The 13,164-nt window shown below is 38.5% G+C and overlaps 1 protein-coding gene across 1 annotated transcript in view; it reads right to left on the reverse strand.

Moving 5' to 3' along the window:
- Positions 1-13,164, reverse strand: part of TMC1 (transmembrane channel-like 1) — a 190,132-nt gene that overhangs the window by 134,536 nt on the left and 42,432 nt on the right. Inside the window, exon 5 of the mRNA XM_011947044.1 lies at positions 10,903-11,031. Coding sequence (XP_011802434.1) covers positions 10,903-11,031 — 129 coding nt within the window. The remainder of the gene's footprint in view (positions 1-10,902; positions 11,032-13,164) is intronic.

Here is a 13,164-nt window from a genome sequence, read left to right on the forward strand (position 1 = left end):
AATACCATTTGACCCAGCCATCCCCTTACTGGGTATATACCCAAAGGATTATAAATCATGCTGCTATAAAGACACATGCACATGTATGTTTATTGCAGCACTATTCACAGTAGCAAAGACTTGGAACCAACCCAAATGCCCATTAATGATAAACTGGATAAAGAATGTGGCACATATACACCATGGAATACTACGCAGCCATAAAAAAGGTGACTTCATATCTTTTGCAGGGACATGGATGAAGCTGAAAACCATCATTCTCAGCAAACTAACACAAGAACAGAAAACCAAACACCACATGTTCTTACTCATAAGTGGGAGCTGAACAATGAGAACACATGTACACACACTGGGGCCTGCTAGGGGTTAGGGGGCTAGGGGAGGGATAGCATTAGGAAAAATACCTAATGTGGACGACAGGTTGATGGTTGCAACAAACCACCATGGCATGTGTATACCTATGTAACAAATCTGCACATTCTGCACATGTACCACAGAACATAAAGTATAATTAAAAAAAAAAAAAGTATTCACCAACTAAGTATCTGCTGTCTTCAAGAGACTCAACTAACACATAAGGACTCACATAAACTTAAGGTAAAAGGGTGGAAAATGACATTCCATGCAAATGGACACCAAAAGTGACCAGGAGTAGCTATTCTTATATCAGACAAAACAAACTTTAAAGCAACAGCAGTTAAAAAATACAAAGAGGGACACTAAATAATGATAAAAGGCTTTGTCCAACAGGAAAACACCATAATCCTAAATAAATATGCACCTAACACTGGAGTTCCCAAATTTATAAAACAATTATTCCTAGACCTCAGAAATGAGATAGACAGCAACACAATAAGAGTGGGGGACTTCAATACTCCACTGACAGCACTAGACAGGTCATCAAGACAGAAAGTCAACAAAGAAACAATGGATTAAAACTATGCCCTAGAACAAATGGACCCAACAGATATTTACAGAATATTCTACCCAACAACCACAAAATATACATTCCATTCATCAGTGCATCAAACTTTCTCCAAGATAAACCATGTGACAGGCCAGAAAACAAGTCTCAATAAATTTAAGAAAACTGAAATTATATCAAGTACTCTTTCAGACCATGGTGGAATAAAATTGGAAATCAAAAGAAATCCTCCAACCCATGCAAATACATGGAAATTAAACTACATGCTCCTGAATGATTGTTGGGTCAACAATGAAATCAAGATGGAAAGGAGAAAATTTTTTGAACTGAACAATAATAGTGACACAACCTATCAAAACTGCTGGGTGGTGCTAAGAGAAAAGTTCATAGCATTAAATGCCTACATCAAAAAGTCTGAAAGAGCACAAATAGACAACCTAAGGTAACACCTCAAGGAACTAGAGAAACAAGAACAAACCAAACCCAAACAGCAGAAGAAAAGAAATAACAAAGATCGGAGCAGAACTAAATGAAATTGAAACAACAACAAAAATACAAAAGATAAATTAAACGAAAAGCTAGTTCTTTGGAAAGATAAATAAAATTGATAGACCATTAGCAAGATTAACCAAGAAAAGAAGAGAGAATATCCAAATAAGCTGTATTAGAAATGAAATAGGAGATATTAGAGCCAACACTACAGAAATACAAAAGATCACTCAAGGCTACTGTGAACACCTTTATGCACATAAACTAGAAAACCTAGAAGAGATGAATAAATTCCTGGAAAGATACAACTCTCCTAGCTTAAATCAGGAAGAATTAGAAACCCTGAACAGATCAATAACAGGCAATGAAATTGAAATGGTAATTTAAAAATTACCAACAAAAAAAGTCCAGGACCAGACAGATTCACAGCTGAATTCTACCACACATTCAATCCTATTGACACTATTCCACAAGATAGAGAAACACGGAATACTCCCTAAATCATTCTATAAAACCACTATCATCCTAATACCAAAACCAGGAAAGGACAAAACAAAAAAACTACAGACCAATATCCCTGATGAACATAGATGCAAAAATCCTTAACAAAATACTAGCTAACCAAATCCAACACCATATCAAAAAGATAATCCACCAGGATCAAGTGAATTTCATACCATGGATGCAGGGATAGTTTGACATACACATGTCAATAAATGTGACACACCACATAAACAGAATTAAAACAAAAATGACATGATCATCTCAATAGATGCAGAAAGAGAGGATCCGTTCAGAAACCCCCACCTCTGCATGGGGGTGCTTTTCTCTTCTTTCCTTTGGCCTATTAAACTTTCTGCTCTTAAATAGCACCCCCAAAAAATAGACACAGAAAAAGTGTTTGGCAAAATCCAGTATCCCACTATGATTAAAACTCTCAGCAAAATCGGCATACAAGGGGTGTACCTCAATGTAATAAAAGCCATCTATGACAAACCCACAGCCAACATAATACTGAACAGGCAAAAGTTGAAAGCATTCCCTCTGAGAACTGGAACAACATGAGGATGCCCACTCCAGAAAACCCTGAAGACTCCTCCAAAAAGCTCTAAGAACTAATAAATGAATTCAGCAAAGTTTCAGGATACAAAATTAATGTATACAAATCAGTAGCTCTGCTGTTCACCAAAAGTGACCAAGCTGAGAATCAAATCAAGTATTCAACCCCTTTAACAATAGCCACAGGAAACAAACAAACAAAAAAAGTACCTAGGACTATACCTAACCAAGGAGGTGAAATACTTCTACAAGAAAACCTACAAAACATGGCTGAAATAAATCACAGATGACACAACCAATGGACATACATCCCATGCTCCTGTGGATGGGTAGAATCAATATTGTGAAAATGACTTTACTACCTAAAGCAATCTACAAATTCAATGCAATTCTCATCAAAATACGACCATCAATCTTCACAGAACTAGAAAAAAAAAATTCTAAAATTCATATGGAACCAAAAAAGAGGCCACATAGCCAAATCAAGACTAAGCAAAAAGAACAAATCTGGAAACATCCCATTACTTTCCTTCAAACTATACTATAAGCCAATGGTCACCCAAACAGCATGGTACCGGTATAAAAACAGGCACATAGACCAATGGAATAGAATAGAGAACTGAGAAATAAATCCAAATACTTACAGCCAACTGATCTTTGACAAAGCAAACAAAAACATAATGTGGGGAAAAGACACTCTATTCATTCAACAAATGTTGCTGGGATAATTGGCTAGCCTAATGCAGGAGAATAAAACTGGATTTTCATCTCTCACCTTATACAAAAATCAACTCAAGATGGGTCAAGGACTTAAATCTGAGACTTGAAACTATGAAAATTCTAGAAGATAACATCAGAAAAACCCTTCCAGACATTGGCTTAGGCAAAGACTTCATGACGAAGAACCCCAAAGCAAATGTAACAAAAACAAAGATAAATAGGTGGGACTTAATTAAACTAAAGAGCTTCTGCACAGCAAAAGGAATAGTCAGCAGAGTAAACAGACAACCCACAGACAGGGAGAAAATCTTCACAATCTATACATCCGACAAAGACTAATATCCAGAATCTACAAGGAACTCAAACAAATTAGCAAGAAAAATACAAACAATCCTATCAAAAATTGGGATGAGGTCATGAATAGACAATTTTCAAAAGAAGATATACAAAAGAATATATACAAATATTTCCAATGAAGATACACAAATGGCCAACAAACATATGAAAAAATGCTCAACATCACTAATGATGAGGAAAATGGAAATCAAAACCACAATACAATACCACCTTACACCTGCAAGAATGGCCATAATCAAAACATCAAAAAATAACAGATGTTGGCATGGCTGTGGTGAAAAGGGAACACTTCTACACTGCTGGTGGGAATGTAAACTAGTACAACCAATATGGAAAACAGGGTGGAGATTCCTTAAAGAACTAAAAGTAGAACTACTATTTGACCCAGCAATCCTGCTACAGGGTATCTACCCAGAGGAAAAGAAGTCATTATACAAAAAGGCTACTTACACATGCATGTTTATAGCAGCAGAATTCACAATGGCAAAAATATGAATCCAGATCAAATGTCCATCAGTCAATGAATGGATGGAGAAATTGTGGTATACATACATGATGGAATACTACTCAGCCATAAAACGGAGTGAAATATTGGCATTCAGGCCTGGCATGGTGGCTCATGCCTGTAATCCCAGTACTTTGGGAGGCCGAGGTGGGCATAATCACCTGAGGTCAGGAGTTTAAGACCAGCCTGGCCAACATGGCAAAACCCTGTCTCTACTAAAAATACAAAAATTAGCTGGGTGTGGCGGCACATGCCTGTAATCCCAGCTACTCGGGAGACTGAGGCAGGAGAATCGCTTGAACCCAGGAAGTGAAGGTTGCAGTGAGTCAAGATCATGCCACTGCACTTTAACCTGGGTGACAGAGCAAGACCCCATCTCAAAAAAAAAAAAAGAAAAGAAAAGAAAAGAAAGGAATATGGTGCATTCACAGCAACCTGGATAAAACTGAGACTATTATTCTAAGTGAAGTAATTCAGGAATGGAAAACCAAATATCATATGCTCTCATTCGTAAGTGGGAGCTAAGCTATGAGGATGGAAATGCATAAGAATGATACAGTGAACTTTGGGGACTCTGGGGAAAGGGTGGGATTGGGATGAGGGATAAAAGACTACAGATTGGGTTCAGTGTATACTGCTCAGGTGATGGGTGCACCAAAATCTAACAAATCACCACAGAAGAACTTACTCATGTAACCAAATACCACCTTTTCCCCCAAAACTTATGGAAATACAAAAATTTTAAAAGAAAATAATCCAGAATGTTTTGAGGGTATGTTGGTGGGTGTGTTCACATGCTTAAATGTCCTCTTGTATAGCATCTTTTATTCCTTCATGATGACAGATGAGAGAAAAACCTTTGTGAACTAAAGTATACACCATGATTCTTGTCTGTGAAAATCTTAAGCTCCAAGAAAACAGGAGAGAAGGCCAGGCGCCGTGGCTCAAGCCTGTAATCCCAGCACTTTGGGAGGCCGAGACGGGCGGATCACGAGGTCAGGAGATCGAGACCATCCTGGCTAACACGGTGAAACCTCGTCTCTACTAAAAAATACAAAAAAACTAGCCGGGCAAGGTGGCGGGCGCCTGTAGTCCCAGCTACTCGGGAGGCTGAGGCAGGAGAATGGCGTGAACCCGAAAGGCGGAGCTTGCAGTGAGCTGAGATCCGGCCACTGCACTCCAGTTTGGGCGACAGAGCGAGACTCCGTCTCAAAAAAAAAAAAAAGAAAACAGGAGAGAAAGGGTGAGGATAGAAGCCAGATAGTTTTCCCAAAGTTTTCCCAATAGCTCCATTAGAGGAAATCAACCATGGTATGTTTTCACTTTCCTTGAAATGTATTCATTCTCACAACTAAAAAATAAAACAAAAAAACAAACAAATGAAAAGAAGTGTGAAAAGATCAAGGGAGATTGAATAAGGAGGAATGTTACCTTAATGGCCAGCTGACAGCTTGAAGCACCTGTTTAAGTGTGAATGAAATCTGAGGATAACTTTCCTGGCTTTACTGGGTGTCTCATCAATAAATCACCAGGCCTAGCCAGCCAATGGACAACTCCCAGAAACGTTGGGTCAGGGTGCTACGAAGCTCAGAAATTAAAGTAGTCAGTATAATAGCTAAATAAATATTTTTGTTATCAAAATAAATCATTTTAAAATGGTGTCTATCCAAGAGCCAATTCCCTGCAAAACTATACTTGGAGTGTTTCTGTATCCTAATTTGTAGACTCATGAAATGTTAGAACTGTCCCTTCTCCAAAATAAGTTTCTTTAAATATCCAGCTAAGTGGGTTTTTTAAACTGGTTTGTTTTTTTTTTTATTTTAATAGCCACAGAAGCATTCTTTCTTCCAATCAATGCTTTATATGGAGGTACACTGTGTAGAGGAGAGAAACCATAGGTCTGTTCCTGAAGCCGGCATTGTGGCCCAGTAGCTCTCCCTGTGACCTCTGCCTCCTTTGCCCTGATTTGATTTCACCAAACTGCGTGACTTTGGAGGATAGCAATTTGAAGACCATGCTCCACAATCCAATTTATCTATTTGATAACTGAATAAACTGAGGTTCAAAGAGGAGAAGTTATAGGAAGCACTTAGCTCAAAGTCCAAGTCTCAATTTTCAGTCTAAAACCTATTCTACTGTAACAAAATCAGGTGGTTGCTTTTTAGTCATGAGCACTTTTAATCTACCACATATAATGTTCTGATATAGCTAAAAGTCTTAGGTTTCAAGATGAGTAATAAGTAGACCTGTTACTTTCTACCTGGGTATTTTATTTCACTTGTGCTGGCTGCTATCAGGTAAGTGCTGCGACCTCTTACAGGTAGGAAAGATCTAGTCATCCAACTTCTGAGTTAAACCCGTGAACAGTTTAAAATCATACTTTGTATTCTCATTAATGGATATTTTTAAATGAAGTGATTAATAAAATACAGAAATTGACTTTCAAATAATTGGAAAATATGACACGGTTCCCTTCCCCCCCTCCAACTCCCCACACACACACTTCCTCATTGTATAAATCATCTGTAGAACCGAATCTTCTGTTTAGTGGAGCTTTCTGTCAGAATTGAGAACAGCAGCATTCATTCTGACTACATATCAGTAATTTTTAGAGCAAAAAATAAAAATATACATTTCTGGTCTGGGCCAGACACACCTGCCTTTCCACCAAGAGATTATCATTCAATAGGTTTAAGGCTACAGGTATGTGTGAAATTGTATTAATGTACAATAAAACATAGAATGAAAATCACAATTTCCACAGTGATGATGGAAAGGAGATGGCTTCCTTTCAGCTGTATAGAGCCAATTCCACTGTCTTGAATATGCTGAACTCTAGTTCTTGAGCCATGTTTGAGGGTTAATACGGATTCACAACTAATTCCTAGAGCTGTCTGGCTATGTAGCAACCACTTATATTAACCATCTTTTGACCCTACGCCCTGAGCGTGCTCATGTTCCTAACAGTAGATGCTCTTTAAAAATGTGGGAACTATCTCTGAGTCTCCTATAACACCCTCAGAACCAGAAGTCGCCATTCCTGAGACTTATATATCTATTATTATTTATATTAATATTTATAATTATTATATTATAATATTATTATTATACTATATATCTATTATTTAGATTTATATATCTAAAATATAGCTTAAAACCCTGCCCCTGTCTAAAATATCTTTTAGAACTTTCAAAACTTTCTCCAAGTCCAGAACAAGAAGGCTTCGAACCCAGGCACGGATCCAAACCTTTGATCAAAACATCTGTTCCAGTTACACTGAGCCTAGTATCTTGGGTTTCACAGACTTAGCCAGGAGCGATGATGCAGGCTAATTTGGGTAATATTAATAACATAATCCTTAGAAACATGCTCTCAAATTTAGATGTCTCTGAAAGAAATAAAGGGTGGAGGGAAAGCTGCCTCACTCCCATGCATTGGTAGCACTGGGGTAGAGAAACATTTACCTGCCTGTTCTGTGAAGTACTGACCACTTGTTCTAATAATGTAGTTGGAATCTGGTAGGGAGAAACTCAACAGGGCATTCAAAAAAAGCTCAATAGAGCATTCAAAGAGAGATAAGTCAGGCACTTAAGTACCAACAACTTCATCACAGAGGCTGAAACCAAAAGAATTAGGCTGGCCCCGGTCATGGCACCAGCTGGAACCCACAGGTGCAACCACAAGGCAGAAACCACTTCTGGCCATGGAAAATCATCACCAGACTGTAAGCCTTGCTGACAAGTGAGAAGCCACAGTTGTTTCTTCTCTGGGCCTAAATTTGTGCTTCCATTCTGTGAGCTGACTTTGGCTTTGAAGACCTGAATCACCGTCTTGGTAACATGCCTAGCTTGTCCCCCAGCTGCACTGGTAGGAGGCAGCAAATCTGAACGTCTACAAGGTCCAGCCAAGTAGCATAAACAAGTAATATGGATTGTTTGAGAATGGTGCAAATTGAAAAAGGAATGCCTCATTAATAGAGGCCAGGTGCTTAGTCCTAGCTGTTACTGTGTTGGAAGAATGTAGGACCAAATCTTCCACTTGTTCATGAAAAGCTGAACATCTGAATATTTTACTCCCACTTTTAAAAGATTGAGGCTGGGTGCAGTGGCTGATACCTATAGTCTCAGCACTTTGGGAGGCTGAGGTAGGAAGATGGCTTGAGGCCAGGAGTTCAAGATCAGCCTAGCCTGGGTGACATGGTAAGACCCCATCACTACACAAAAAGAAAAAATTAGCCAAACATGGTAGTGTGCACATATTGTCCCGGGTACTTGGTAGACTAAGGCAGAAGGATCCCTTGCGCCCAGGAGTTTGAGGCTGCAGTGAGCTAAGATTGTACCACTGCACTCCAGCAAGGGCAAAACAAAAATAATAATAATATTAAATTTTAAAAAATTTTAAAAAATAAATTTTAAAAAATATTTTTAAAAATTGTGATAAAGACAATATATTTCATGATTAAAATGATGAATTTTGTATTGCATATATTGCCACGATTAAAAAAATAAAAGAAAAAGAAACAAAAAACATGTGGGCCAAATAAAAAAAAACTCTATAGTCTAGATTAGATTCAGGTGCTGTCTCCTCACTGTCAGTGTCTGCTTTCGTAGTAAGAGCTTGTATTGTCCTTCTTTCCAATGCTAATGCCTCTCTCTCCTCATTGCTAAAATTTGCTTAACTCTTGGACTCCAGACCAAGGCCTGAGACCTTGAAATCTCTGCCACAGGACTATGGCTATGTTTTAGAAGATCTGAGAATGGTCTGGTCCTGGATTTTGCTAAATTGTCAAATGCCTTACTTCCTTCTGTTGCATCCTCAAAATCTTACTGTTTATCCAAACTAGTACCAATGTGTCACCATCCCACAAGGCTTCTGGGCTCTGACTGTGGCTAGGTCTGCTCCCACCTAGACTTGCCGGGTGCCAAATTCTCTCCATCTCTCCTGTCACCCTTCAGGAGTCAGGCTTCAAGTCTGTTCCGAGATGAAGTAATAACTACAGCTTAGGTTTCCCATCTATGTGCCATGTTCTGGTACCATGTTTTACATAAATTATCTCACTTTATAATTCCAGAAACTCTGTCAATAAGGTACAATTTCATAAGGAATCTGAGTTGTGTAGAGAGACTACACAACTCCATCAAATGTACACAGCTATTAAATGGGAGATCTGAGATCCTAATTCAAATCTGAAGCTGTTGTTTCCTCCACTATCCTGCACAAGAGACACAGGCAAAGACCAGGGGGTATTTCTATACCTCCATGCAGTTGGAAAGGAAAGGTAGTCCCTGGAATTTTTATTCAACCATATATTTTGGAAGTTCACAATATCGCTCCAATTTTAAACATTCTATATATAGTTACCTGTGGTTCCCAGGTTTGGGGATTTTTATGGGCCATTAATATTTCATATATATTTGAGGGGCCCGCGTAGGGTTGCCAAACTTCTATTTTGCCAGGTAAGAGTATTTTTAAAACCTATAATTTAGCATCATTATCACTTCACTAAATGAAAATTATTTTAATGTGCAGACGCATGTGCATGCACACACAAAATTTGTAGCTCTGTGGAACGAGGGATGCTGCTTGCCTTTGCTTTCATTTATGATGGATGTGTACATGAGCATGCAAAGGGAGTTCCCAGACTACAATTTTGTGGTGTTGCAAAAGTTTTCTGGGAAAACCATTGTTTGGAACTTGGAAAACCTTACTCTATAAAACAAAACAAAAATACTATAAATGATGGCTATGCTTCAAGCACACAGAGAAGATATAGAATATAGTTCTTTATTTTGGATATGAGGCAACTAAGGCTTCAGGAGATTAAGCGATGCCTTTAAATAGCACACAAGCTCTTGCAGAACCAAGAGTAGAAGTGAATTATCCTGATAGCTATTTCAGTTCTTGTTTTCATCATCAGAGACAATAATACTATACTATCGTTTTTTACAGCATTGCTAGTTAAATAGGCTTGTGAGGGGATAGCTTTTAAAACTTACTACTACTTATAAAAATGATTTATGGAAGAATGCAATCTTTGACAAAACTCGAAGATGCAAACATGGCTGTTATCACAAACAACAGTTTCCCTTTTACCTGCCCTTTCCTCCTCCCCCAACCACCAGTGCAGGGAAATATAGTGTGATCCTCAGGGGTGAATCTTCCCATCCCCCAGAATAGGATAATCATTTGAGTTTTCATATGAAGAGTTTATAAATCTGTGTACTCTGACTGTGTTTGCATCCACATTAGCATCAACATAAGACTGAAACCGGGTCACTGACATGTTCGGGGAATAGCTATTAGCATAACCTTTAATTGGAATCCTATTTACTGTTCTGTTGGCCTAGCATCTTCTCTGTGCTTTAATGTGAGCTGTCACATGAAAAGATCATTTGAGACCAGGACCCTGAAGAGAAACAAGAGTGTGCAACCCACACAAACTTGTAAAATTCAAATATATTATCTCTTTCAAAGAGATGGTAACAAATGTATTACGCTAACGAAACTCCAGTTTAAGGAACAAATGATTAATGATTAAAGATGACCAGAGAATTTAAAAGACTCTAAACAATTTCTCAGAGTTGCTTCCAATTTATAATCCTTAGCCCAGTCTCTCTAGTGATAAGAAACAAATATATGTGAATATACATATATTTGTATATATATGCAGATATATGATATACATGTTTATGATGGTGACCATTATATATAATATTACATATACTATATATACAGTGTATGTGTGTGTGTGTGTGTGTAAATATATATATATACAGGAAATATTCAGAGGATTTAGAAAATCAATGTCGGGGAAAGTGTTTCTACTTATAAAAAGTGGCACCATACTTGAGAACTTCAATTTTCTTCTCCATCTTCCATGGCTTGCATTTGACAGTAGCAATCGTTTGTCTTTTCTCATCTAACTCTGCCTTCAGTCTTTCCAATTCCTCTTCATCAATTTCTTCTTCTTCTTCTCTTTAAAAGTAAAAAAGAAACACCTTAGTAAAGTTAAGCTTTGCTTGACTTTGGAACTTAAGGAAGGCAGGTATCAGATATTTAGCCCATTTTTTAAAATGTGACCCTATACAGTCAACATTAGGACCCATAAGCGTGAGAACTCAAATCTGAACACTGATGCAGGATTACTGGAACTATTATAACTTTAAGCAGTAGTGTTTGCCTTCCTGAATCTAAGCTGTTCTTTGTTTTTTCTTTTCTCTTTTCTTTTTTTTTTTTTTTTTTTTTGAGACGGAGTTTCGCTCTTGCCACCCAGGCTGGAGTGCAATGGCACGATCTTGGCTCACTGCAACCTCTGCCTCCTAGGTTCAAGCAATCTGCCTCAGCCTCTTGAGTAGCTGGGATTACAGGCACCCACCACCTCGCCCAGCTAATTTTTATATTTTTAATAGAGATGGGTTTCACCATCTTGGCCAGGCTGGTCTCGAACTCCTGACCTCAGGTGATCCGCCAGCATTGGCCTCCCAAAGTACTGGGATTATAGGCATGAGCTGGGGTTTTTTTTGTTGTTGTTTGGTTGGTTGGTTGGTTTTTTTCTTTTTGAGACAGAGTCTCCTTCTGTTGCCCAGGCTGGAGTGCAGTGGGATAATCTCGGCTCACTGCAACCTCCGCCTCTCAGGTTCCAGCAATTCTGCTGCCTCAGCCTCCCCAGTAGCTGGGATTACAAGCACCTGTCATCTTGCCCAGGTAATTTTTGTATCTTTATTAGAGACGGGGTTTCACCATGTTGGCCAGGCTGGTCTCAAACTCCTGACCTCAGGTGATCCACCCACCCTGGCCTCCTAAAGTGCTGGGATTACAGGCATGAGCCACCACACCCGGCCTAAGCAATTCTTTCATGTCTAGAGCCTCAAACTCTCTGAACTAGAAAATCTGTGGAAAGAATAATTACAGATATATCAAGATATTTCCCTCTCTTCTTTGTTCCCTTGTATACCTTCCCTCAATTCTACATTTCATTTAAATATTTTGTTTTTCAAAAAGGATAATAAATTAAGGGTGAAGATGTCTTTGCCCTTAAACATTTTGTTAGCCCTGTCTCAAGAGAAAGAAAGAAAGAAAAATTGAAATCACGAAAAATAAAAATCCACTTCTCAAAGGTAACAATCTGTTATCTGTTAATTAAACTTATAACTTCAGTTGGTAAAATTCACCTTGAAATATATTTGGTGGAAGTGAATCCTTTGAAGAGACCTTCAAAGGAATTTAGTTCCTACTGAGCATGAGAAGTAGCTTTTCTTCTCTGTGTTCCTAGTATTACAAAAACACTATAGGGTCCAGAACTCAAAGAAAACAAAATCTAAACAAGAGCAACATAATTTTTAATCGAGGCATGCAATACCATATCATAGAGATCAGTTTTTTTGGCAATAGATTATTTCAGTTGTTAAGCTATCGTCCCAACTTCAAACACACCCTCCTACACTTTAACTTTGTGGTGCTGGGGCTGGTATTTTGTGAGTCATATTTCTGCTTTGTTAGCGGGGTCAATATAGACTCTGACAACAGGGGATACTGAAGAGGATCTCCATCTCTCCTGTGGCTTCCTCTCTGCTTCCTATTTGCTTTGAGGGGTGACACTTCCTCCTTAGCATCACTTCTTCACTCCTGGAGCTGAGCATCCTTGCCGTACTGCAAGTGAATCCCTATTACCAATCTGCTACCAAGCTAGCAGAACCAGCTTCATCACCTCTCCCATAGAAACCAGCACCACAGAGCATCAGCCCCTCTGCAGAGGCTGAGTTTTAGCTCCTGGGTTTTAGCACCTGATAGCAGCCACCACAAGTGAAATAAAATACCCAGGCTACAGTGTTTTCATTTCAACCCTTTCCATTGTTCCTCCAGCCCTTGGGATGGTAGCTGCTTCCAGTAGTTACCGTCACCATGATACTTCAGTGTTCTCTTTTTACCTTTTCTGTAGTCTAATTAACATTATTTATACGTCCTAACAATTCACTTATTAAATTCTCTCTGTTCAATTAACCGTTGAAGTTTCTCCCCTCATTAGATACGGACCAATAACAAAAACTGTAATCCAGTTTAGTATTACTCAGAAAAATAATTTATTTTTCACTAAGCTCATGACTAGAC

Source organism: Colobus angolensis, unplaced genomic scaffold (assembly GCF_000951035.1).
Source record: "Colobus angolensis palliatus isolate OR3802 unplaced genomic scaffold, Cang.pa_1.0 Scaffold257, whole genome shotgun sequence".
NCBI classification, from domain to species: Eukaryota; Metazoa; Chordata; class Mammalia; order Primates; family Cercopithecidae; genus Colobus; species Colobus angolensis.